This window comes from Trachypithecus francoisi, unplaced genomic scaffold (genome assembly GCF_009764315.1).
Source record: "Trachypithecus francoisi isolate TF-2019V2 unplaced genomic scaffold, Tfra_2.0 Lachesis_group20, whole genome shotgun sequence".
NCBI classification, from domain to species: domain Eukaryota; kingdom Metazoa; phylum Chordata; class Mammalia; order Primates; family Cercopithecidae; genus Trachypithecus; species Trachypithecus francoisi.
The window spans coordinates 17,125,147-17,150,381 of record NW_022681466.1 but is presented as its reverse complement, the minus strand read 5'-3'; the positions used below and the strand labels follow the sequence as shown (position 1 = coordinate 17,150,381).

General features: G+C 44.4%; 2 protein-coding genes across 10 annotated transcripts in view; one reads left to right on the top strand and one right to left on the bottom strand.

The window, feature by feature from the left end:
* The window catches only part of BRCA1 (BRCA1 DNA repair associated), a 101,008-nt gene that overhangs the window by 68,263 nt on the left and 7,510 nt on the right, over positions 1-25,235 (bottom strand). For 6 of the 9 annotated variants that reach the window (XM_033182854.1, XM_033182851.1, XM_033182859.1 and 3 more), the window contains exons 2-3: positions 17,265-17,363; positions 8,849-8,902 (exon numbers count right to left, since the gene is read on the bottom strand). In XM_033182854.1, coding sequence (XP_033038745.1) covers positions 8,849-8,902; positions 17,265-17,344 — 134 coding nt within the window. In that variant the 5' untranslated portion in view covers positions 17,345-17,363. Of the gene's footprint in view, positions 1-8,848; positions 8,903-17,264; positions 17,364-17,974; positions 18,025-18,570; positions 19,607-25,235 lie in introns of those variants that run through there. The other 3 variants (XM_033182852.1, XM_033182853.1, XM_033182856.1) reach the window with 3 other exon arrangements.
* NBR1 (NBR1 autophagy cargo receptor) overlaps positions 19,589-25,235 on the top strand; it is a 55,555-nt gene continuing 49,908 nt past the window's right edge. Inside the window, exons 1-3 of the mRNA XM_033182867.1 lie at positions 19,589-19,675; positions 22,881-22,943; positions 24,612-24,630. The gene's annotated coding sequence lies outside the window, so the exon portion shown is untranslated. The remainder of the gene's footprint in view (positions 19,676-22,880; positions 22,944-24,611; positions 24,631-25,235) is intronic.

Sequence of the window (25,235 nt, the reverse complement as noted above, 5' to 3'; positions counted from 1 at the left end):
GGAGGTTGAGGCAAGAGAATCTCAGATCACACCACTGCACTCCAGCCTGCACTCCAGCCTGGGCAAAAAGAGCGAAACTCCATCTCAAAAACAAACAAACAAACAAACAAAAAAACCCAACTCTCTTTCTTTCTTTCTATAGTCTTGAACTCCTGACCTCAAGTGATCCGCCTGCTTTAGCCTCCCAAAGTGCTGGGATTACAGGTGTGAGCCATTGCGCCGGGCTACATTTTATTTTTATACAGATGTGGTTTCGCTATATTGCCCAGTCTGGTCTCAAATTCCTAGCCTCAAGTGATCCTCCCGCCTTGGCATCCCAAAGTGCTGGGATTACAGGCATGAGCCATCACGCCTGGCCTTATCTTCATTTTTATAGAGTAGAGGCTTGTCCCAGAACACACAGTAATTAAGCAGTGAAGGTTATATTGGATCCAGAATTGGATTGTAGCAAAGCCCACAATCTTCCTTTTTTCTTTTTTGACAGGGAAACTGAGTCTGGGGAGAGGCACCCACAATCTTCCTACCAGAGAAAGTGAATATAGTAGGTAAGGTCAAGGAGACTCAGGTCATTCTTTGCTGATATAGATGCTTCAAGTACCACATTGCACTCAACAAAACAATGACTCTATAGTTTGGAAGATCAGGCTGTCAAAAAGCTACCTCCACTGTACTTTTAAAACTCAGAATAGAGGCTCCCGCTCCTTCAGAATCTACAAATACTACATATACTCTAGTATAATGGATCACGGAGGCATCGAGCATTACTCCAGCAAATAGTACAATTTAATAATTCAGAGCAGGGGAAGAGAGGAAATTCCCTTACGATTGTACTGCAGAATATAGTACAGTAGAGTAACAAGCTAAGCTGTCTTGTGCTGTAGTCTACACAATAATATAAATAATGCAGCGGAACCAGCTATGCAGAAATCAGCTAAGATAGGGATTCAAATCTTTCTTTGTGCTAGAAAAAGAACACGTGTATAAAGGTTGTTAACTAAACTCAAAAGAAAATGAACTTGTATATGACTTGAAAAGACTGAGCGAACTAAAATACTGGCTAGGCATGACTCACACCTGTAATCCTAGCACTTTGGGATGCCGAGGTGGGCAGAGAGGTTAAGCCCAAAGTTCAAGACCAGCCTGGGCAACATGGCGAAACCTCGTCTGTACAGAAAACACAACATTTAGCTTGACATGGTGGTGTGCACTTATAGTCCCAGCTACTTGGGAGGCTGAGGTGATAAGATCACTTGAGCCTGGGAGGTCAAGGCTACAGTAAGCGTCATGATCACACCACTGCACTCCAGCTTGGACAACAGAGTGAGACTTTGTCTCAAAAAAAAAAAAAAAGTAGCTGTTGAAAAATTTAAGTTACATTTATGGCTCACTTTCTATCTCTTTGAACAAAGTGATTCTAGATCTTCAAGAAAGTATTACAGGCTGGATGTGGTGGCTCATGCCTATAATCCCAGCATTTTTGGAGGTGGAGGTGGGCAGATCACTTGAGGTCAGTTCAAGACCAGCTTGGTCAACATGGTGAAACACAGTCTCTACTAAAAGTACAAGGCTGGGCGTGGTGGCTAATGTCTGTAATCCCAGCACTTTGGGAGGCTGAGGTGGTCAGGAGTTTGAGACCAGCCTGATCAACATGGTGAAACCTTCTCTACTAAAAATACAAAAATTAGCTGTGCATGGTGGTTCACACCTGTAATCCCAGCTACTTGGGAGTCTGAGGCAGAAGAATCGCTTGAACCAGGGAGGCAGAGGGTGCAGTGAGCCGAGATTGTGCCACTGCACTCCAGCCTGGGCAACAGAACAAGACTCCATCTCAAAAAAAAAAAAGAAAAAGAAAAAAGAAAAGTATTACACATTGCATTTTTTGCTGGGAAAGTTCAAACTAACGCATGAATGCCTTAAGAAATTTTTTCTAGATTGGTATTATTATCTTTTTTTGTATGCTTCATAAAATATTTTAGAACTGGCTGGACAAGGTGGCTCATGCCTGTAATCCTGGCACTCTGGGAAGCCAAGGCGAGCAGATCACCTGAGGTCAGGAGTTCGGGACCAGCCTGGCCTACATAGTGAAACCCTGTCTCTACTAAAAATATAAAAATTAGCTGGGCATGGTGGGACATGCCTGTAGTCCCAGCTACTCAGCAGGCTGAGGCAGGAGACTCGCTTAAACCCAGGAGGTGGAGGCGGCAGTGAGCTGAGATCATGGCCACTGCACTCTAGTCTGGGCAACACAGTGAGACTCCATCTCCCAAACAAACAAACAAACAAAAAAAACAGCCAGGCGCAGTGGCTCACGCTTGTAATCCCAGCACTTTAGTAGGCCGAGGCGGGCGGATCACAAGGTCAGGAGATCGAGACCATCCTGGCTAACACAGTGAAACTCTGTCTCTACAGGCCGGGCGCGGTGGCTCAAGCCTGTAATCCCAGCACTTTGGGAGGCCGAGACGGGCGGATCACGAGGTCAGGAGATCGAGACCATCCTGGCTAACACGGTGAAACCCCGTCTCTACTAAAATATACAAAAAACTAGCCGGGCGAGGTGGCAGGCGCCTGTAGTCCCAGCTACTTGGGAGGCTGAGGCAGGAGAATGGCGTGAACCCGGGAGGCGCAGCTTGCAGTGAGCTGAGATCCGGCCACTGCACTCCAGCCTGGGCGACAGAGCGAGACTCCGTCTCAAAAAAAAAAAAAAAAAAGAAACTCTGTCTCTACCAAAAATACAAAAAAATTAGCCGGGCGTGGTGGCGGGCACCTATAGTCCCAGCTACTCGGGAGGCTGAGGAAGGAGAATGAAAAGAACCCGGGAAGCAGATCTTGCAGTGAGCCAAGACTGCACCACTGCACTCCAGCCTAGGTTACAGAGCGAGACTGTCTCAAAACAAAACAAAACAAAAACCAAAAAACAAACAAACAAAAAAAGATTTCAGAACTTTAGGCTTGCTTGGGTCAAAAAAGTTGTTTTATTTTTAGCAATTAGAGTTTATCCGTAGAAAATACAATTAATACAATCAAAGCATGGGGGTATTGCTGCCAGGCTCCCAGCTTTCTCATCATATAGATCAAAGTATTATTCAGATTATATTGATATTACAGAAGTAATATCATGAAAAAGTCGATCTAGCACATGGGCATTCTACTGGACTTTTTTTTTTTTTTGAGACTGAATCTTGCTCTGTTGCCCAGGCTAGAGTGCAGTGGCACGATCTCAACTCACTGAAGCCTCTGCCTCCCGGGTTCAAGCGATTCCTCTGCCTCAGCCTCCCAGGTAGCTGGGACGACAGGCATGCACCACCACGCCTGGCTAATTTTTGTGTTTTTAGCAGAGATGGGGTTACCATATTGGCCAGGCTGGTCTCAAACTCCTGACCTCGTGATCCGCCTGCCTTGGCCTCCCAAAGTGCTGGGATTACAGGCATGAGCCACCACGCCCGGCTTTGGACTTTTAATTTTAATATAACATTCAAAACACAATTTAAAATATGGCTGGCCCATGTCTGCAAGAAACTTAAAAAATTAGCTGGGCAGGCTGGGCACGGTGGCTCAAGCCTGTAATCCCAGCACTTTGGGAGGCCGAGACGCGCGGATCACGAGGTCAAGAGATCGAGATCATCCTGGCTAACATGGTGAAACCCCGTCTCTACTAAAAAATACAAAAAAAACTAGCTGGGCGAGGTAGTAGGTGCCTGTAGTCCCAGCTACTCGGGAGGCTGAGGCAGGAGAATGGCGTAAACCCGGGAGGCGGAGCTTGCAGTGAGCTGAGATCCGGCCACTGCACTCCAGTCTGGGCAACAGAGCGAGACTCCGTCTCAAAAAAAAAAAATAATAATAATTAGCTGGGCAAATGCCATGTACCTGTAGTCCTACCTACTTGGGGGGCTAAGATGAGAGGATTGCTTGAGCCCAGGAGTGCAAGGTAAAAGTGAACTATGATCACACCACTGAACTCTAGCCTGGGTGTCAGAGGGAGACACTGTCTCAAACAAACATATGTATGTATCACACACATATATATAACATATTTCTATAATATATATGTATACACACATATATATCTGTATGACTAGTTCTTTACTGATTATCACAATCTTCATTATTAGGGGTTTCAAGCTTCTCACTCTTCTCCAGTTGCCAACTCTAATCCTCTCAATCTCAACAGTTGTCTTTACCTCCTATGTCACTGGGCTCAAAGCACCTCAGCATCTTCCTGTAGAATTACTCTCCTTTTCCTTCATTATTGTTTATGAGTAATAATTAACTTTCTTACATCCATTTTCTATTTCCAATCCCTTCTGTCTCCTCTTGGACCTTCTCTTTCTTGCAAACATCTTCCCCATCTTTGAGGGCTTCTTCCTTTTCTAACACAACTCCTATACACATATGCAAAGTTAGTTTCTTTTTCATGGATGTAATCTATTTTCTTTTTCTTTTTTTTGAGATGGAGTCTCACTCTGTCGTCAGGGTGGAGTGCAGTGGCATGATCTCGGCTCAGGGTAACCTCTGCCTCCCAGGTTCAAGTGATTCCCCTTCCTCAGCCTACCAAATAGCTGGGACTACAGGTGCGTGCACTATGCCAGGCTAGTTTTTTTTGTGTTTTAGTAGAGACAGGCTTTCACCATTTTGGCCAGGATGGTCTTGATTACCTGACCTCGTGATCCGCCCACCTCGACCTCCCAAAGTGCTGGGATTACAGGTGTGAGTCACCGCGCCCGGCCTCTATTTTCTTTTCTTTGTACATTTCTATAAGCCTATAATTTCCTTCTTCCACAAGTTCTCAAAGCAACTAATGTTCATAATTTAATCACTCTCTTTTTTTTTTAAGAGACAGGGTCAGCCTGGCGCAGTGGCTCACACTTGTAATCCCAACACTTTGGGAGGCCAAGGTGGCTGAGGTCAGGAGTAAGAGCAGCCTGGCCAACATGGTGAAACCCCATCTTGACTAAAAGTACAAAAATTAGCCAGGTGTGGTGGCAGACGCCTGTAATCCCAGCTACTTGAGAGGCTGAGGCAGGAGAACTGCTTGAACCCATGAGGCGGTGGTTGCAGTGAGCCGAGATGGTGCCACTGCACTCCAGCCAGGGCAATAGAGTGAAACACCGTCTCAAAAAAAAAAAAAAAAGGAAAAAAAGACAGGGTCTCACTCTTCATCTAGGCTGGAGTGTAGTGGTGTGATCATAGCTCACTATAGCTTCGAACTCCTGGCCTCGAGTAATCCTCCTGCCTTGGCCTCCTAGAGTGCTGGGGTTATAGGCAGGAGCTACCACACTGGACACTTAATCTTTTCTTAAGTCACTGTAATAATATAGTATGTTCAGCATTTGTTACTCAAGGTGACAGGAAAACATACAGTTCATTCCAGATTCTCATCCAGAGAAATTGAAAGCCCCAGCACTTACAAGGTTAATCTTTAGCTATCTATAGTAAATACGAGGACTTTTTTTTTTTTTTTTTGGAGTTTCCCTCTTGTCACCCAGGCTGGAATGCAGTGGCATGATCTCAGCTCACTGCAACATCCACCCTCAGGGTTCAAGAGATTCTCCTGCCTCAGCCTCATGAGTAGCTGCGATTACAGGCATGCGCCACCACGCCCAGCTACTTTTGTATTTTTAGTAAAGATGAGGTTTCACCAAGTTGACCAGGCTGGTCTCGAACTCCTGACCTCAGGTGATCCACCTGCCTCAGCCTCCAAAAGTGCTGGGATTACAGGCCTCAGCCATTGCGCCTGGCCAATAATGGGACTTTTTAACTTCATTTTTCCCCCAGGCTGGAGTACAGTGGCATGATCTGGGCTCACTGCAACCTCCATTTCCCGGGTTGAAGTGATTCTCCTGCCTCAGCCTCCCCAGTAGCTGGGACTACAGGTGCGCACCACCATGCCTGGCTAATTTTTTTTTTTTTTTTTGAGAGGGAGTCTCACTCTGTTGCCTGGGCTGGAGTGCAGTGGCCAGATCTCAGCTCACTGCAAGCTCCGCCTCCCGGGTTCATGCCATTCTCCTGCCTCAGCCTCCCAAGTAGCCGGGACTACAGGCGCCTGCCACCTCGCCCAGGTAGTTTTTTGTATTTTTTTTTTTTTTTTTTTTTTTCAGACGGAGTCTGGCTCTGTCTCCCAGGCTGGAGTGCAGTGGCCGGATCTCAGCTCACTGCAAGCTCCACCTCCCGGGTTTACGCCATTCTCCTGCCTCAGCCTCCTAAGTAGCTGGGACTACAGGCGCCCGCCACCTCGCCCGGCTAGTTTTTGTATTTTTAGTAGAGATGGGGTTTCACCGTGTTAGCCAGGATGGTCTCGATCTCCTGACCTTGTGATCCGCCCGTCTCGGCCTCCCAAAGTGCTGGGATTACAGGCTTGAGCCACCGCGCCCGGCCTGTATTTTTTTTTTTTTTAGTAGAGACAGGGTTTCACCGGGTTAGCCAGGCTGGTGTCGAACTCCTGACTTCAAGTGATCTGTCCACCTCAACCCCTCAAAGTGCTGGGATTACAGGCTGGAGCCACCACACCTGGCCTTCTTTTTCGCAAGTATTGACCTGTGAAGAAATGGGTCCTACACCATAGGCAGTTTGAGAAGTACTGCTGTAGAGGCCACAAAATTATTAAACTAAAAATTATTTCCTTTTTTTTTTTTTAGACGGAGTCTCATTCTGTTACCCAGGCTGGAATGCAGTGTGCATTGGTGCGATCTCAGCTCTCGGCTCACTGCAACCTCCGCGTCCCGGGTTCTAGCGATTCTCCTGCCTCAGCCTCCCAAGTAGCTAGGATTACAGGGCTGCACCACCATGCCCCGCTAATTTTTGTATTTGCAGTAGAGACAGGGTTTTACCATGTTGGTCAGGCTGGTCTTGAACTCTTGACCTCATAATCCGCCTGCCTTGGCCTCCCAGAGCACTGGGATTACAGTTGTGAGCCACCACGCCAGGCTATACTAAAAATTCCTGAAGTAGAGAGATAAAGCTGTGTTGTCTTGGCACATGTCCAGGGACCAGGGACTGCAGAATCAGATGGAAAATGCTGGGAACAGATTTAGGCCAGTGGCATGACATGGCACAGGGAAAAGACAGTGGAAATGAGCTTCTGAATTCTTACTGGGACAGAAGAATGGGAAGAAAAAGACTGAATTCAGAGGAAGGCACTAGCCAGCTGGCAGACTTGTGTTCAGAGGGTCTCTCTCCAAAGGGAACAGGTTTCCTTCAGCTTCAGCCAGTCCTCATTATCCTTAGAGAAGCAGCTGTTCCCTTTTTTAGCTTATGGAAACATCCTAAGAATCTGATGGAAATTATGGACTATCTTCCCAGAAAAATGTACATGGCCATAGTTTTTAACACCATTTAAATATAATTCTAGGCCAGGCGCGGTGGCTCAAGCCTGTAATCCCCAGCACTTTGGGAGGCCGAGACGGGCGGATCACGAGATCAGGAGATCGAGACCATCCTGGCTAACACGGTGAAACCCCGTCTCTACTAAAAATACAAAAAAAAAAACTAGCCGGGCAAGGTGGCGGCGCCTGTAGTCCCAGCTACTTGGGAGGCTGAGGCAGGAGAATGGCGTGAACCCGGGAGGCGGAGCTTGCAGTGAGCTGACATCTGGCCACTGCATTCCAGCCTGGGTGACAGAGCAAGACTCCGTCTCAAAAAAAAAAAATATATATAATATATATAATTCTAGGAAATTTATAAGGACTATTCATAAACCCCAAGTTAAGAACTCTGGAATTTAAAAATTCCTCAAAGGATACATAAGAGATTGATCATTGTGGTTTTCTGGGCAGGGAACAGGGAGGAAGGGATTGTAGAGTAAGAGGGAAATATACTTTACATCATATACCTTTTTGTGCCAATGAACTTTTTACCAAGTACATAGTTTGTACCTGCTACCAGGTAATGTACCAGGTACATAAATACTTAAAAATAAATTAGTTGACATTTAAGGTAAGCTGTGAGCCATAGCTTAACATAAAGAAAAGGAGAAAGCCCACTTGTTCTACTAAATTACCTACTCTACTTTTTCTGAAATTCTTTTATTAAGAAACAAACATTTTCATTTCAAAGGGCAAGATAATCAAATACGTAAATATAACTTGAATCACCGCTACAAATGAATTTCAGCCTAAATAGAAACGAGTCTCAGGTCCTTTACTGTCTTCGCAAGGATTATGAAGCAGGCAAACACTGACCCTTAAAAGGGGGAATGCATAAGGATATGCAGAATGAACAGAAAGGAGAAACTGAGAAGGCTCAAACACAATTTGCTTATTTCTCAACTGCTTGCAGTTTGCTTTCACTGGTGGACACAAAAAATACAAAACACTGTTCAAAATGATATTACATCCTAATAGATAATATATATCAGTCGGGTGTGGTGGTTCACGCCTGTAATCCCAGAGCTTTGGGAGGCCGAGGAGGGTGGATCATAAGGTCAGGAGTTCGAGACCAGCCTGGCCAATATGGTGAAACCCTGTCTCTATTAAAAGTACAAAAATTAGCCAAGCGTGGTGGCGGGCACCTGTAGTCCCAGCTACTCGGGAGGCTAAGGTAGAATTGCTTGAACTTGGGGGCTAGAGGTTGCAGTGAGCCAAGATCGTGCCACTGTACTCCAGCCTGGGTGACAGAGCGAGACTTTGTCTCAAAAAAAAAAAAAAAAAAAGATATATATGTCAAAACTTTACCAGGAACTATGATTACAACCAACTTTTGATGACTGTATACTGAGAAAGAATGAAATAGAATTGGATTTTTCGTTCTCACTTAATTGAAGAAACTAAAGCTTCTATAAAGTTCGGTGTTCCCTGGGTTATGAAGGACAAAAACAAAAGCTAATAATGGAGCCACATAACACATTCAAACTTACCTGCAAAATATGTGGTCACACTTTGTGGAGACAGGTTCCTTGATCAACTCCAGACTAGTAGGGAAGGGAGGAAAAAAAAGAAAATAAATGAGACTCAATCATTTATTTAAAAATAAAGATATTCTTCATGAATAAGTTCAACTTTGAGCTGTTATTACTGAGTCAACATAAGGCTTCAAGTTCATTCAATATTTATTAAATGTCTGCTGTGCCAGGAACTAAGAATACAGCAGAGAATACGATCCTTACCTTCAGTGAGCTTTCAGACATCAAAACAGAATTATATTGATCCCTTCAATACTCTATACTACCATCAGCATTTAAAAGATTACGTGATAATAGTTGGTACAAATTCATTTTCAGTGATATATTTTTCTGCACTATCACTGTGGGTGCCCATCTCAAATCTTAACTCTAAGCTCCATAAAGACAAAATTTTCTGCTTATATTTCTTTTGAATTCCTTCCTAGCCCTTTTCTTAATTTTACTGTAAATGCCTTTTTAACTTAATATGGAAAATTTCAAGTATTTCAAAATTTCAAGTAAATAAAATAATAAAATGGACTATATGGACCATCACCCTGTTTCAACAACCATCAACTCACGGCCAAGCTGTTTCATCCATATCCACCCCTACCCCAGATTACTTTAATTATTATTACTTTTAAGATGAGGTCTCACTGTCACCTAGGCTGGAGTGCAGTGGTGCAAATATAACTTACTGCAGCCTTGAACTCCTGGGATCAAGCATTCCTGCCAGCACTGGGTTTACAGGCAAGAGCCAACACACCGAAATCCAAGTGTCTTCTTTGTTTTGAGAAGGAGTTTCGCTTTTGTAGCCCAGACTGGAATGCAATGGTGCGATCTTGGCTCATTGCAACCTCTGCCTCCCAGGTTCAAGTGATTCTCCTGCCTCAGCCTCCCAAGTAGTTGGAACTACAGGCATGCGCCACAACACCAAGCTAATTTTTTGTATTTTTAGTAGAGATGGGGTTTCACCATGTTGGCCAGGCTGGTCTCGAACTCCTGACCTCAGGTGATCCACCTGCCTTGGCCTCCTAAAGTGCTGGGATTACAGGTGTGAGCCACCATGCCCAGTCCCGAGTGTCTTCTAATCTACAGGTGTCCCATATTTTTCCTCCCTTAACATTTATTTTTAAAATTAGGTCATTTGACCTGTGGAGTTTATCACATTCTGGATTTTGCTGATTGTATAACTCCATGGTGAGGTTTAACTTGTACCTCTAGCCTTATTTCCCGTAAACTAGACTTACACGCTTAATCAAATTCAGGTTCAACTTTCTGGCAAGAAGACTTTACAGATGGTACTGTGTACTCTTATTAGATCACTTCAGAAGAGGCATGGTGTTTGGTTTGTGATTACTTTGTAAAAACAGTGTAACAAGTACTCACCAAAGGAAATTTAGAAAATAATAAACTTAAGGCCAGGCATGGTACCTCATGCCTGTAATCCTAGCACTTTGGGAGGCTGAGGTGGGTGGATTACCTGAGCTCAAGAGTTCCAGATCATCCTGGGCAACATGGTGCAACCCCGTCTACACTAAAAATACAAAAATTAGTCAGGCATGGTGGTGCATGCCTGTGGTCCCAGCTACTTTGGAGGCTAAGGTAGAAGGATCACTTGAATCCCGGAGGTGGAGGTTGCAGAGTGAGCCAATATCGTGCTACTGCACTCCAGCCTAGGTGACAGAGGAAGACTCTATCTCAAAAAAAAAAAAAAAAAAGAAAAGAAAGCCAGACGCAGGGGCTCATGCTTGTAATCCCAGCACTTCGGGAGGCCGAGGAGGGTGGATCACAAGGTCAGGATTTCGAGACCAGCCTGGTCAACACAGTGAAACCCTGTCTCTACTAAAAATACAAAAACTAACTGGGCAGGGTGGCAGGCGCCTGTAATCCTAGCTACTTGGGAGGCTGAGGCAGGAGAATCGCTTGAACCCGGGAGGTGCAGGTTACAGTGAGCCAAGATCGCACCACTGCACTCCAGCCTGGACAACAGAGCTAGACTCTGTCTCAAAATAATAATAAAATAATAATAATAAGCTTAAAAAATTAAAACTTTAGAAAGTACATCACCCAAGTTCCCATCCCTACCTGTCTATCCACAAAACCAAGGCCTTCCTGAGATTAACGCATTTATTATACTAATACAACAAGTGTTATATTAAGTATCTACTACTACACTCAAGTACTATTTTAGGAGATAGAAATACAGCAGTTTACAGAATAAAGCCTGCTCTCATAGAGCTCACATTCTAGTGTGATAGATAGTTGATGCAGAATTAAAGAATACATGGGAATAAGTATATTAAAGAGAAAAATTAAGCAGGGTTAAGGGGAAACGGGTAGTTCAATATGTATGTGGGGGTGAGATGTACATGGAGGGAGTCAGGAAAGGTGTCACTGAGGTGAGACTAGAGGACAGCTTAATAATGTAAAGAAATACACTATGCAACAATTAGGGGAAGAGCATTCCAGGAAAGAGGGAGCAGAGAAGGCAAACCCTGAGCAGGACCATGCCTATGTATGCAGGACATCAGATAGGTCAAGGTGCTAAAATATAATAATCCAGCGGGATATTGTAGGGAAAGACCATCAGAGACGTAGTTGGTAACTTCTGGTAGGAACCTGCAGGCTATTTTAAATCTTCAGCTTTATTCTGGTCTTTTTCTTTTTTTTTTTCTGACAGAGTCTCGTTCTGTCTCCCAGGCTGGAGTGCAGTGACTCGATCTCGGCTCTCTGTGACCTCCATCTCATGGGTTCAAATGATTCTCCTGCCTCAGCCTCCTGAGTAGCTGGGACTGCAGGCATGCACCACCATGCCTCGGCCTCCCAAAGTACTGGGATTACAGGAGTGAGCCACCATGCCCGGCCATTTTTAAAATCTTTAATGGTACGGGAGGCTGAGGCAGAATGGCGTCAACCCGGGAGGCGGAGTTTGCAGTGAGTGGAGATCACGCCACTGCACTCCAGCCTGGGTGACAGAGCAAGACTCTGTCTCAAAAAAAAAAAAAAAAAAGTTAATGTTCATTAATTTTTGTAGAGACGGGATCTCACCGTGTTGCCCATGCTGGTCTTGAATGCCTAGCCTCAAGCAATCTTCCTGCTTCGGCTTCCCAAAGTGCTGGGATTACAGGTGTGAGCTACTGTACCTGGTCTTTAGCTTTCTTCTGAATGTGAATCTTTTTTTTTGGGTGCGGGGGGAGATGGAGTCTCACTCACTCTACGGCTCAGGCTGGAGTGCAGTGGTGCAGTCTTGGCTCACTGCAACCTCTGCCTTTCCGATTGAAGTGATTCTTGTGCCTCAGCCTTCCAAGTAGCTGGGACTACAGGCGCGTGCTGCTACACTCGGCTAATTTTTTTGTATTTTTGGTAGGGAAAGGGTTTCACCATGTTGCCTAGGCTGGTCTTGAAGTCCTGACCTCAAGTGATCCACCTGCCTCGGCTGGGATTACAGGCATGAGCCACTACACTTAGCCCTAAATGTGAACTTTTGAAACGAACTTCTTGGGTAAAGTCCAGGCAGGACATCAAAGAACAAGTAACCTGGTAGTGTGACAAGAATGTGGTTATTTTCATTAAATATTTAACATTTTAGAAAAGGATCACAAGGGCCAGGTGCGGTGGCTCACGCTGTAATCCCAGTACTTTGGGAGGCCGAGGCGGGTCAGCCTGAGCGACAGAGACTCCATCTCAAAAAAATTAAAAAAAAAAGAAAAGGATCACAAGAAGAGCTCGGGGACAGTAATCTTATTGTAAAGGGTTTGGTAATACAACTCTTGTAATCATGGGATTTCCGATGCAGCAAAGGCAGTGAAAACAAAAACACTGAACTAAGTCAGAAGGCTGGGTTTCTACTACCAGTGGTGTATATAAGCAGAGCCATCTTGAGCTAACCACTCTACCTAAACCTCAGTTTCCTCTCTGTCATTCACCCTGCCAGTCTCCTTGGGCTATTGCAAGAACAAAATTAAATGCTACTTGGGAAAATGCTTCAAAACCTGAGATGACTTGTACCAATGTTGGTATTATTACTGGGACCAAATGTGACTTTAAAAAGAAAAACAACCTTCACAAAGAAAACTGATTTGTTACTAAATCCCTATTTCTGAGATAAGCTACATTTCTAAGAAATTCTCCATAAAAGAAAAATTGGATTCAGTTATCATACCAGATGGCTTTCATTCTCACCACTGACTCAATTCTGAAATAATTATATTTCAGTATGGTAATTATAATCTAAACTATATAAACACACTGTAAACACAAACTTTGAACAGATGAAAACTCCAATATGTAAAAAGGTAATGAATGCTCAAGGAAGACTGTGAAAAGGGAATAGGAAAAAAATTAAAATGTTCCTCTTCTAGGTCCTGATGAGAGTAAATGTTTACTATAAAAATGATTCAAATATTTTAAGCACTTCTCAAACCAGGCAATATTTTAGGCCTACTGTACATTTGCATTTTGAGCTTCCAATACGGATAAGTGACTGGAAAAAGCAGCTAGGTTTAGGTTGAAAAACAACAACCCACTGGTGTACACATTTTAGCAAATTCTTCTGAAAGTCAAACATGTTATAGATAAAAAGTTACAGAGAACTACCAATTGTCAGAAATAGCTGCCAAACAGCAACTTAGAAGTCAGCAGAAGGAATTTTAGTTCAAGAAACCTAAAAAAGGCTGAAAATCTTACCTACCCTATAGCTACCACAAATAACACTGTTTCCAGTCATGATCAGGAATCATACATTAAGACATAACTGCAAATTGTGCTATACTGTACCGTATTTAAAGGAAGTGAAATATGATCCCCATCCTAGAACTTTCCATAAAAATGAGTCTAAAAAACCATTAAAAATTTATCTTAACCCAGGCCCAGTGGCTCACGCCTGTAATCCCAGCACTTTGGGAGGCTGAGGCCAGCGGATCACAAGGTCAGAAGTTCAAAACTAGCCTGACCAACATAGTGAAACCCTATGGCTACTAAAAATACAAAATTAGCCGGCCACGGTGGTGCATGCCTGTAATCCCAGGTACTCAGGAGGCTGAGGCAGAGGAAGCGCCTGAACCTGGGAGGCAGAGGTTGCAGTGAATCAAGATGGAGCCACTGCACTCCAGACTGGGTGACAGAGTGTGACTCCATCTCAAAAAAAAAAAAAAAAAAAAAAAGTCTGGGCGTGGTGGCTCACGCCTGTAATCCCAGCACTTTGGTAGGCCGAGGCAGGCAGCTCACCTGAGGACAGGAGTTCCAGACCACCTCAACCAACATGGAGAAACCCTGTCTCTACTATAAAATACAAAATTAGCTGGCGTGATGGCACATGCCTGCAATCCTAGCTACTCCGGAGGCTGAGGCAGGAGAATCGCTTGAACTGGGGAGTTAGAGGTTCTGGTGAGCTGAGATCCCACCATTGCACTCCAGTCTGGGCAACAAGAGCGAAACTTCGTCTCAAAAAAAAAAAAAAAATTAGGCCGGGGCGGTGGCTCATGCCTGTAATCCCACCACTTTGGGGGGCCAAGGCGGGCAGATCACGAGATCAGGAGATCGAGACCACCCTGGCTAACATAGTGAAACCCCGTATCCACTAAAAATACAAAAATTATCTGGGCATGGTGGCGCCGCATGTAGTCGCAGCTACTTGGCAGGCTGAGGCAGGAGAATCGCTTGTACCCGGGAGGTGAAGGTTGCAGTGAGCCGAGATCACACCATTGCACGCACTCCAGCCTGGGCAACAGAGTGAGACTCCATCTCAAAAAAAAAAAAAAAAAAACAAACAACTAATCTAACAGGAAACAGGAAAAAAGCAATGAAAAGCTAGAAAACATACAATAGTTGACTGAAAATAAAAATTTAGCATTTTCATTCTTATATCTTTAATTTTTATGTATCTGAGTTTTTAACTGATGGCTTAATTTGCCAGAATGAGAAAGAACATCCTATTTTTATGACTCTGTCCCATGGAAATGTAAAGATAAATGGATCCAAATGCCACACTATTGAGGATTTTTTTGATCACTCTGATTGTCATGAGTAAGTTTTGTGCTTTTTCAAAAGCAGTTTTTTCCTACAATGTCATTTCCTGCTTCTCTGGCTCTGATTTTCAATAAATTGATAAATTGTAAATCTTATTTTCCTCTTATTTTTGTTTAGCTAAAATGTTGAAGGGCAAGGGAGAGGATGGATATTTATAAATCTTGTTATCTCTCTGAAAATACAACTTGCATTTTCCGTAATCTGATTAACTTGACTTCAAATATGAAAAACAACTTTCGGCCGGGCGTGGTGGCTCAATCCTGTAATCCCAGCACTTTGGGAGGCCGAGACGGGCGGATCAGGAGGTCAGGAGATCGAGACCATCCTGGCCAACACGGTGAAACCCCGTCTCTACTAAAAAAATACAAAAAACTAGACGGGCGAGGTGGCGGGCGTCTGTAGTCCCAGCTACTCGGGAGGCTGAGGCAGGAGAATGGCGTGAACCCGGGAGGCAGAGCTTGCAGTGAGCTGAGATCCAGCCACTGCACTCCAGCCCAGGCGACAGAGCGAGACTCTGTCTCAAAAAAAATAATAATAAAATAAATAAATAAATAAATAAATAAAAACAACTTTCATAAAGCACAAAAGAAAATTTCCTTGAATTTACCCTTTTTTATTGTGGGTAAGAGGTAATAGGTACAACTTTTCAACTTATTTTTTGAATGTTACTATTAACCATCACCATATTTTTAAAAATTAAAGAACTAATTTAGTTTAGTTTATTATTTAATGTATTTGACAAATGTTTATTGAGTGGCAACTAGGTCCCAAGTACCGTTCTAACTACTGAATATACAGATGTACATAAACAAAACAAAATCTCTCCTGTCCTGGAGTTTACAGTCTGTGGGACTACAGGATGGATGCATTACACAGAATGTCAGCTAATCATAAGTGTTATGGAGAAGCAGCAGGAATGGAGGATAAAGTGTGTGTTGGGGGTGTTGTAATTTTAAATACCAGTGTCTGGAAATGAAAAGGTGGTATTTCAATCAAGATTTTCAGACTGCCGGTTGCGGTGGCTCAGGCCTGTAATCCCAGCACTTTGGGAGGCCGAGACGGGTGGATCACGAGGTCAGATCGAGACCACGGTGAAACCCCGTCTCTACTAAAAATACAAAAAATTAGCCGGGCGTGGTGGCGGGCGCCTGCAGTCCCAGCTACTCAGGAGGCTGAGGCAGGAGAATGGCGTGAACCCGGGAGGAGGAGCTTGCAGTGAGCCGAGATCGCGCCACTGCACCCCAGCCTGGGGGACACAACCAGGCTCCGCCGTCTCAAAAAAAAAAAAAAAAAATTCAGACCATGGCTGGGTGCAATGGCTCACGCCTGTAATCCCAACACTTTGAGAGGCCAAGGCCTCACTTGAGGTCAGGAGTTTGAGACCAGCATGGCCAACGTGGCAAAACCCTATCTCTACAAAAAAAAATACAAAAATTAGCTGGGCATGGTGGTGTGCACCTATAGTCTCTGCTACTCTGGAGGCTGAGGCAGGAGGATTGCTTGAGCCTGACAAGGTTGAGGCTGCAGTGAGCTGTGATAGCACCACTGCACTACAGCTTCTCGACACAAATCCTGTATAAAAAAACCTCTGCATTTCATTGTATGTAAATGAGTATGTAATTTCATTGTATGTACAGAGCCAGTTTCAGACAAAGGTTCTTCCATAATACCTATCCCCTTAAGGACACCAATCATCCATGATCTCTTTTTTTTTTGAGATGGAGTTTAGCTCTGTCGCTGGAGTTCAGTGGTGTGATACTGGCTCACTGCAACATCTGCCTCCCGGTTCAAGTGATTCTCCTGCCTCAGCCTCCCAAGTAGCTGGAATTACAGGCCCGCGCTGCTATGCCCAGCTAATTTTTGTATTTTTAGTGGAGAGGGGGTTTCACCATGTTGGCTAGGATGGTGTCTATCTCCTGACCTTGTGATCCTCCCACCCTGGCCTCCCAAAGTGCTGGGATTACAAGCGTTAAGCCACCGTCCCCGGCCTCATCCATGATTATATTTCGCCATTTCAAGTGATGGAACTGGTTTTAGAGCTGGAAGAAAAGCCAAAATGCCAGTTAATCTAAACTCGATTCCTGCCCCAGTGCAGAACCAATCAAGAGAGAGAGTCCCTGTCTTTCCTGGACCACAGGCTTTGTGTTGAACAGGAGCGGAGTGGGAGAGGCAGAGTGGATGGAGAACAAGGAATCATTTTCTATATTTTTAAAGTTCTTCAGTTAAGAAAATCAGCAATTACAATAAACTAATCTTACTAGACATGTGTTTTCCTCCCTACTATGTAAGGTCAATTCTGTTCATTTGCATAGGAGATAATCATACAGAAATCCCAAATTAATACCCTCTTGTGCTGACTTACCAGATTGGACACTCTAAGATTTTCTGCATAGCATTAATGACATTTTGTACTTCTTCAACGCGAACAGCAGATAAATCCATTTCCTTCTGTTCCAATGAACTTTAACACATTAGAAAAAAATACATATACATATATATAGCTTTAAAAAAGGTTTATAAAATGACAACTTCATTTTATCATTTTAAAATAAGGTAAATTTAAGATTTTGAAGGTTTTAGAATACAAACCATAGAGCTAATGACAAAATCCTTTATTTTTTTAAAGGTTCTAGAAGTGGCTCTTTGTAATTAAACAACATACATTCTGTAATTCTTCACATATCGTTGCCAAGCCCTTAGAGTCTTTTCCTTTCTCCAAGAAAGAGAAAGCTACAGAGGAGTGACTGACCGGGTAAGTGGTGGTTGCCTCCAGTTTCTGGCTGCTTTTTCTTGCATAAAACCAAAATCAACGACAAAACCAACACCAATCAGCACCTCCCCGCCCCTAACCCTTCCCAGTGACCTGCTCTTATCTCAGGATCCTCCTCAAGCACATCCCTGCCGGCAGCATCTGTTGCTACTGACGCTCCTCTACTTCCCTCTTGCGCTTTCTCAATAGCGCAATTGGATCCAGTTCTTAAGTTCTCCCTCCCACAAAACCCTGTCTCCTCCCCTTCCCAGACGTATTCCTGGCATCTCTTCTTCCGCAAGGTCCCATCCACTCATACATACCAGCCGGTGTTTTTGTCTGTCTGTTTTTTTGAGACAGAGTCTCGCTCTGTCGCCCAGGCTGGAGGGCAATGGCGCGATCTCGGCTCACTGCAACCTCCGCCTCCCGGGTTCTAGCGATTCTCCTGCCTCAGCCTCCTGAGTAGCTGGAGCGCCACCACGCCCGGCTAATTTCTGTATTTTTAGTAGAGACGGAGTTTCACCATGTTGGTCAGGCTGGTCTGGAAGTCCTGACTTCGTGACCAGCAGATGTTTTTATAGACGTGGTGTCCCCCTCAAGGCATATTTCAGTTCCTATCACGATGATTACCCCTCGGACACACCGTGCCCCCTTCCTGATCCTCAGAGCTTCCCTCGCGACCTACAAACTGCCCCTTCCCCAGGGTTCACAACTCCTTACGCCTCTCAGCTTCCGCCACCAACCCCCCCCTCCCCCCGCAAAGAATACCCACTCTCTCTCCCACGCCAGTCCCCCAAAGCATCACTTGGACCCGGGACTCTACTACCTTTACCCAGAGCAGAGAGTGCAGGCCTCCGGAGCCTAGGGGCCCAGTTATCTGAGAAACCCCACGGCCTGTTCCCCGTCCAGAAAGTCTCACCGAGCCCACGCCGCGCAGTCGCAGTTTTAATTTATCTGTAATTCCCGCGCTTTTCCGTTGCCACGGAAACCAGCTGGCTCCCGCTAAGCAACAGCCGCTCAGAATACGAAATCAAGGCACAATCAGAGGAAGGGCGGGACAGAAGGAGCCAAGTCTCTCTCGGGGCTCTGGATTGGCCACCCAGTCTGCCCCCAGATAACGTAATACGAAAGAGACGGAAGAGGAATAATTCTACCCGAGTTTGCCGTAAAGTGCCGGCCCTCTGGCCTCTACGCTTCCAGTTGCGGCTTATTACGTCACAGTAATTGATGTACGAGAGTCAGAATCGCTACCTAGTTTCCAAAGCAGTCGTAAAAAGAGGTCCCATTCCCCCACTCTTTCCCCCCTAATGGAGGTCTCCAGTTTAGGTAAATATAAGGAATAAGGATTGTTGGGGGTGGGGTGGTGGACGGAAAGAACTATTTCCAGCATTCGCTGCGGAATGAAAGGTCGTTGTCACAGTGTTCTTTGAAGAGTGTAGTCTTATGGAGAGAAACATCCAATAGCGAAGCAGGTACAATTCTCACGGAAATCCAGCGGATAGATTGGAGACCTCCACGCGCTTATACACGTCAACAGTTATGGATTGGAATGTTATGTTTTCGTATCTTGAAAGCAAAAACTAGGCCTAAAAAAAGATACCTACAACTCTTAGGAAGACTACAATTCCCATCCAGCCCCACGAGTCTCGGGCAAATAGTCCTCTAAGGTCAGTGACCTGTGGCGACGCAGTGGCCGCCGAATTTGTCTGGGGAACGGGAAATCCGCTCTGGCCCACGTCTGCGCACTGGTAGTTACGCCCCTCGGCCCCAATGTTTGTTATTGTTGTTCGGTATCAGGTTTCTTCTGCCCCGCCCCGTCGACGCAATCACCACCAATCAATGGGGTGGTCGTTTTGAGGGACAAGTGGTAAGAGCCAATCATCTTGGCGAAAACTGGGAGAAACGGGACTAGTTACTGTCTTTATGCGCCTTGTTAGATTCACCCCACAGGGATAGCGGCAGAGCTGGCAGCTGACGGTTCTGGCTTTGGCCTCCGGCAGGCGCCTCCCTGGGGCGGGAAGCTGGTAAGGAAGCAGCCTCGGTTACCTAGGGGTGGGGTCACGTCACCCTAAGAGAGTTTGGAGAATTTCAAGGGATGAATCCTGCAAAGAGGGGCGACTTTTCCCGTGTCTCGGGACAGCTAATCTTTTTAGTGACAGGATGAGAGAGCCCTTCGTGTTCAGAGGGACCGAGTGGGCGAAAAGCGCCTGAGAGTTGTAGAGTCTGTGGTTGAGAACATCGGCTTCTGCTGATGGAAGGCTACGACTCCCCAGTGGAAAGAGGGCCCAGGCAAAGAAAATGAGAGAGTCCTCGGGGTGGTGACACTGTCTTGGGAACATTGAGTGCTAGGAAACGATAACTGGAAGACTAACTCTGCAAATAAAAAAATGACGCTACCTACACATCTTTCTCATCCCATCCTCCTTTTTTCGAGACACTGTTAAAGAGATCTCCTTGGTTAGGGACCTTCGGTGTTGGAAAGGCACTGTTTTTCCTTTTTGTCAAACATCCAGCTTTCAGGCCACTTTTTTTTTTTTTTTTGAGACAGAGTCTCACTGTCTCAAAGACCAGCCCAGGCTGGTCTTGAACTCCTGAGCTCAAGCGATCTTTCTGCCTCGGCCTCACAAAGCGCTGGTATTACAAGCATGAGCCATCGCCCCCGGCCTCGGGTCGCACATTTTAAAGCTTGAATAACTTGTCTTGTACAGGCCACTGGTGGAGACAGTAATCAAAGCTCAGGTTGCCAGGTCTATTTCATTAAAGGGATTTTGTTAAGGCTGAAAAAAAAAAGAAAAAAGACGTAGAGGAAAAGTTAACGAGCCAAGCCAAGGTGCGTCAGTGGCATGGACTTAAAATCATGCCAGTTATGAAAGCTGAAGGCCAGGCCTGGCGCGGTGGCTCACACCTGTAATCCCAGCACTTTTGGGAGGCTGAGGCGGGCGGATCACCTGAGGTCGGGAGTTCCAGACCAGCCTGACCAACATGGAGAAACCCCATCTCTACTGAAAATACAAAATTAGCCGGGCGTGTTGGCACATACCTATAATCCCATCTACTAGGGAGGCTGAGACAGGAGAATCGCTTGAACCTGGGAGGCAGAGGTTGTGGTGGGCCGAGATCGCGCCATTGCACTACAGCCTGGGCAACAAGAGCAAAACTCCGTCTCGAAAAAAAAAAAGAAAAGCTGAAGGCCTAGGACCCAGCTATCTGACTATACTGGCCGTAGACCTAAGGGGCAGATAGGGTTAACCATAACTTTGGTGTTTACACACGTTCAAGATTAATGCTCTTGCTGAAAGAATTTTTTTTTTACTTGTCAGCCAAAGCTATAATCTCTCACTTCCTGTTTTCTCTTAGTTGGCCCACCAGCTGGAGGAGCTCCAGAGTATTTACATTAATTTCCAATTGTGTAATTTGAGAAAAAGATGCGAAGATTAATTTCCTTCACAAGTAGGAAGTGTGTTTTTTTCTTTTTCTTTTCTTTTCTTTTTTTTTTTGAGACGGAGTTCTCCCTCTGTCCCCCAGGCTGGAGTGCAGTGGCACGATCTCGGCTCGCTACAAGATCCGCCTCCGGGGTTCACGCAGTTCTCCTGCCTCCTCAGCCTCCCGAGTAGCTGGGACTACAGGCTCCCGCCACCCCGCCCAGCTAATTTTTTTGTGGTTTTAGTAGAGACGGGGGTTTCACCGTGTTAGCCAGGATGGCCTCTATCTTCTGACCTCATGATCTACCCGCCTCGGCCTCTCAAAGTTCTGGCATTATAAGCGTGAGCCACCGCGCCTGGAGGGAAGTGTGTTTCTTGAAGTTGGAAAGTGATATTTCAGAACATCTGCTTTTGGCAGACTAAGTCAGTCACTTCATTTCCCTGATTTTTTGCCTAAGGTCCTGGGGAATTGACAAAGATTCTGCCCAAATTTTAAGGACCCCAATAATTACATTTCATATGAATGAATAGTAGATGTCAGCAGGATTGTTATTAAGAGACTAGTATTATTTTTATGGTGCACTCGGTTCTAGGTAGAAACAAAGAATGGAGAAAATTGGAGGATAATTGTCTTAGGGTTTCAAAAAAGTGCGTGATCTTCACAGAGTTCAGGGTCCTTAAAATAACAGTCTTAATTGGAGTGTTTGACAGGGCAGTGCATTATATTGTCGAAAACAGTACACGTTTATGATTCTAAAGACTGGTTTATTATTTTTAAAAATGTTTAACTTAATTTTTTAAAGGAAATGGGGTTGCTGGTCTTGAACTCCTAGGCTCATGATCCTTCCGCCTCAGCCTCCCAAAGTGCTAGGATTATAGTCATGAGCCACCATACCGGGCCAATTTTTTATTTTATTTTTGAGACAGAGTCTCGCTATATCACCCAGGCGGGAGTGCACAGGCATGATCTTGGCTCACTGCAACCTTGCCTCCAAGGTTCAAGCAATTCTCCTGCCTCAGCCTCCTGAGTAGCTGAGATTACAGGCCTGCACCACTACACGCAGATAATTTTTGTATTTTTGGTACAGACGAAGTTTCACCATGTTGGCTTGGCTGGTATCGAACTCCTGGACTCAAGCAATCTGCCAGCCTCTGCTTCCCAAGGTGCTGGGATTACAGACATGAGCCACTGTGCCTGGCCTTTATTATATTTTTTATATTTGAATGACATTTTGAAAGAACTTGCATATACATTTTTAATTTGATCCTTATGGTAACACTGTGAGATAGGCAGAGCAGACATATTAGACCTATTTTATAGATTAAAGATTAAAAACTAAATCTTAAAGGTGAACTGACCTGCTCACAGTTTTATGTCTAGTAATAGGCCAGAGCTGTGTCTGGAACCCAAGTCTTCCCATTTTTTGTGCTCCCACACACGCACACACACACAAAATTTGCTGTTCAGATGACATGGCATCTCATTGCTTCAGTTTGCATTGTTCTGACCACCAGAAAGTTTGAAAGCCTTCTGATGTTAGGTGTTCTGATTTCCTCTTCTCTGAATTTTATGTATATTTTTACCTGGGTTGTTAATTGTATCATTAGCAGTTTTGCTAATGCTCTGGGTGTGTCGCAGATACTAACCCTTTGTTATGGGTTGTTATGGTTGTTTGTTGTTTGTCTTTTGATTTTGTGGATTTTTTTAACCGTATAAAATATTTAATATGTAATGAAATGTGCCCAGCTCATCTTTTGACTTCTGCATACATTATAACCTGCCTTTAAACGTGTATTTCTTTTGTGGGTAAAAGTTTCATTTGATCTGAATACTATTCAGATAAAATACCTGGATGAGGAAAATGAAGAGGTAAAGTATATTATGGTACTTATTGCTAGGTGTTTAGAATAGCAATCTTATTTCTCCAGTGATATGGGCTTTAATAATTCAAAATAGTGTTTAGCTCATTTGTGTGGTGTTTTAAATATATTTGATAATTGAATATTCTAAGAAGACTTGCAGCATCTGAGATGGAGTTGAGAAACGGAGAAGCAACATTGAGGAATATCTGAGATAACTTTCACTTTAAAAAAAAACAAAAAGGAAACAGGTCTCACTATGTTGCTCAGGCCAGTCTAGAACTCCTGGGCCTAAGCAGTCCTCCCACCTCAGCCTCCCAAAGTGCTGGGATGAGACACCATGCTTGGCCTGAGATAATTTTTTTTTTTTTTTTTGAGACAGAGCCTCACTCCGTCGCCTAGGCTGGATTGCAGTGGTGCAATCTCTGCTCACTACAGCCTCCAGTTCCTGGGTTCAAGTGATTCTTCTGTCTCAGCCTCCCGAGTAGCTGGGATTATAGGTGTATACCACCACGCCTGGCTAATTTTTGTAGTTTTAGTAGAGACGGGATTTCACCATGTTGGCCAATCTGGTCTCAAACTCCTGGGCCCAAGCAATCGGCCCACCTCGGCCTCCCAAAGTGCTGGGATTACAGGCGTGAGCTACCACACCTGGCCAAGATAACTTTTAAAATTATGTAGTGGCCAGGCGTGGTGGCTCATGCCTGTAATCCCAGCACTTTGGGAGGCCTAGGCGGGTGGATCATGAGGTCAGGAGATCGAGATCATCCTGGCTAACACGGTGAAACCCCGTCTCTACTAAAAATACAAAAAATTAGCCGGGCGTGGTGGTGTGCGCCTGTAGTCCCAGCTACTCGGGGGGCTGAGGCAGGAGAATGGCGTGAACCCGGGAGGCGGAACTTGCAGTGAGCCGAGATTGCGCCACTGCACTCAAGCCTGGGCGACTCCATCTCAGAAAAAAAAAAAAAAAAAAAATTTATGTAGTGACCTTAAGTTCACATATAGTGTAAGCCATTCAGTTTACAATAATACAAATATAATAGCTAAGCCTTTTTTTTTTTTTTTTTTAAAGAGACACGGTCTTACTCTGTCGCCCAGGCTGGAGTGCATTGGCATGATCATAGCTCACTGCAACCTAGAGCTCCTGGGTTCAAGGAATCTTCCCATCTCAGCCTTCTGGGTAGCTAGGACATGCCTCTGCATCTGGCAAAATTTTTTACTTCTTTGGAGGGATGGGGTCTCACTTTGTTGCCCAGGTTAATGGCTAAGCTTTACTGAGTGGTTACAGTGTGTCAGACTAGCAACAATACCATGTATTGAGTACATTATCATCACTATTTTACCCATGAGGAAACTGAGGCACAGAGAGGTGAAATAACTTGCCTAAACGCACAAAAACTTGGAAGTAGTAAAGTCAGGCTTCAGTCCATACCCTCTGGCTGTAGAACTCAAGCTCCTAACCGTTATATTGCACTGCCTCTTAATGTATCTGAAATAAAGGAGGGCATAGTAGATAAGCAATAAAATTTCTTAAGTATTATTCATGACTAGCAAGTAATACAGAAAAGCTGAAGGCTTGGCCTGAGTTTCTGTCTGTCCTATGGGGCTGGTCCTAGTAACAGAAATGCTCGATTGATGAGACACATATAATTCACTGTTGTTTTTTTTCCATTTGTAGGTATCCATCAACAGTCAAGGTGAGTCCCTGAGAGAATCTGTTCAGCCTTATTTAAAAGCTTTAATCTGCTCATTGAGGCATTTCTATTTGTACTCAAACCTTATTGCAGTATTAATTTTAGAGTTTGGAATTTGGTATACTACAAATTAACACTGCACTGATGGACATTAGTTACATAGGGGATTTTATTGTATAGCAGTTTTTTGTATATAGAATGATAGCTTTGCATGGACCCTAAGGACAGCTTTATTGGGAGGTTTTCATATTTAACATGCCAGTCCTCTGAGATTAATATGCCTCCCAGTTCAAGACATAAAAGTATTCCCACAGTGTTGCATTTGTACAGTAGGTACAGTAAAAATGTGACATTATAATCTTATGGGATCACCATCATACACGTGGTTGACCAAAATGTTACGTGGCAGGGGTTACTATAGTGAAGCCAATTAACATATCCATCATCTCATTATAGTGGCCCTGAGCCCTCCCCAGAAACCGGCCATAATCTACTCATTGAGCAAAAATCATTAATATGATTATTTAACTATAATACATTCCTCATGTTATACAGTCCATCTTTAGAATTGGCTATACTTAACCTTATAGATTCTTGAATGAATGGAT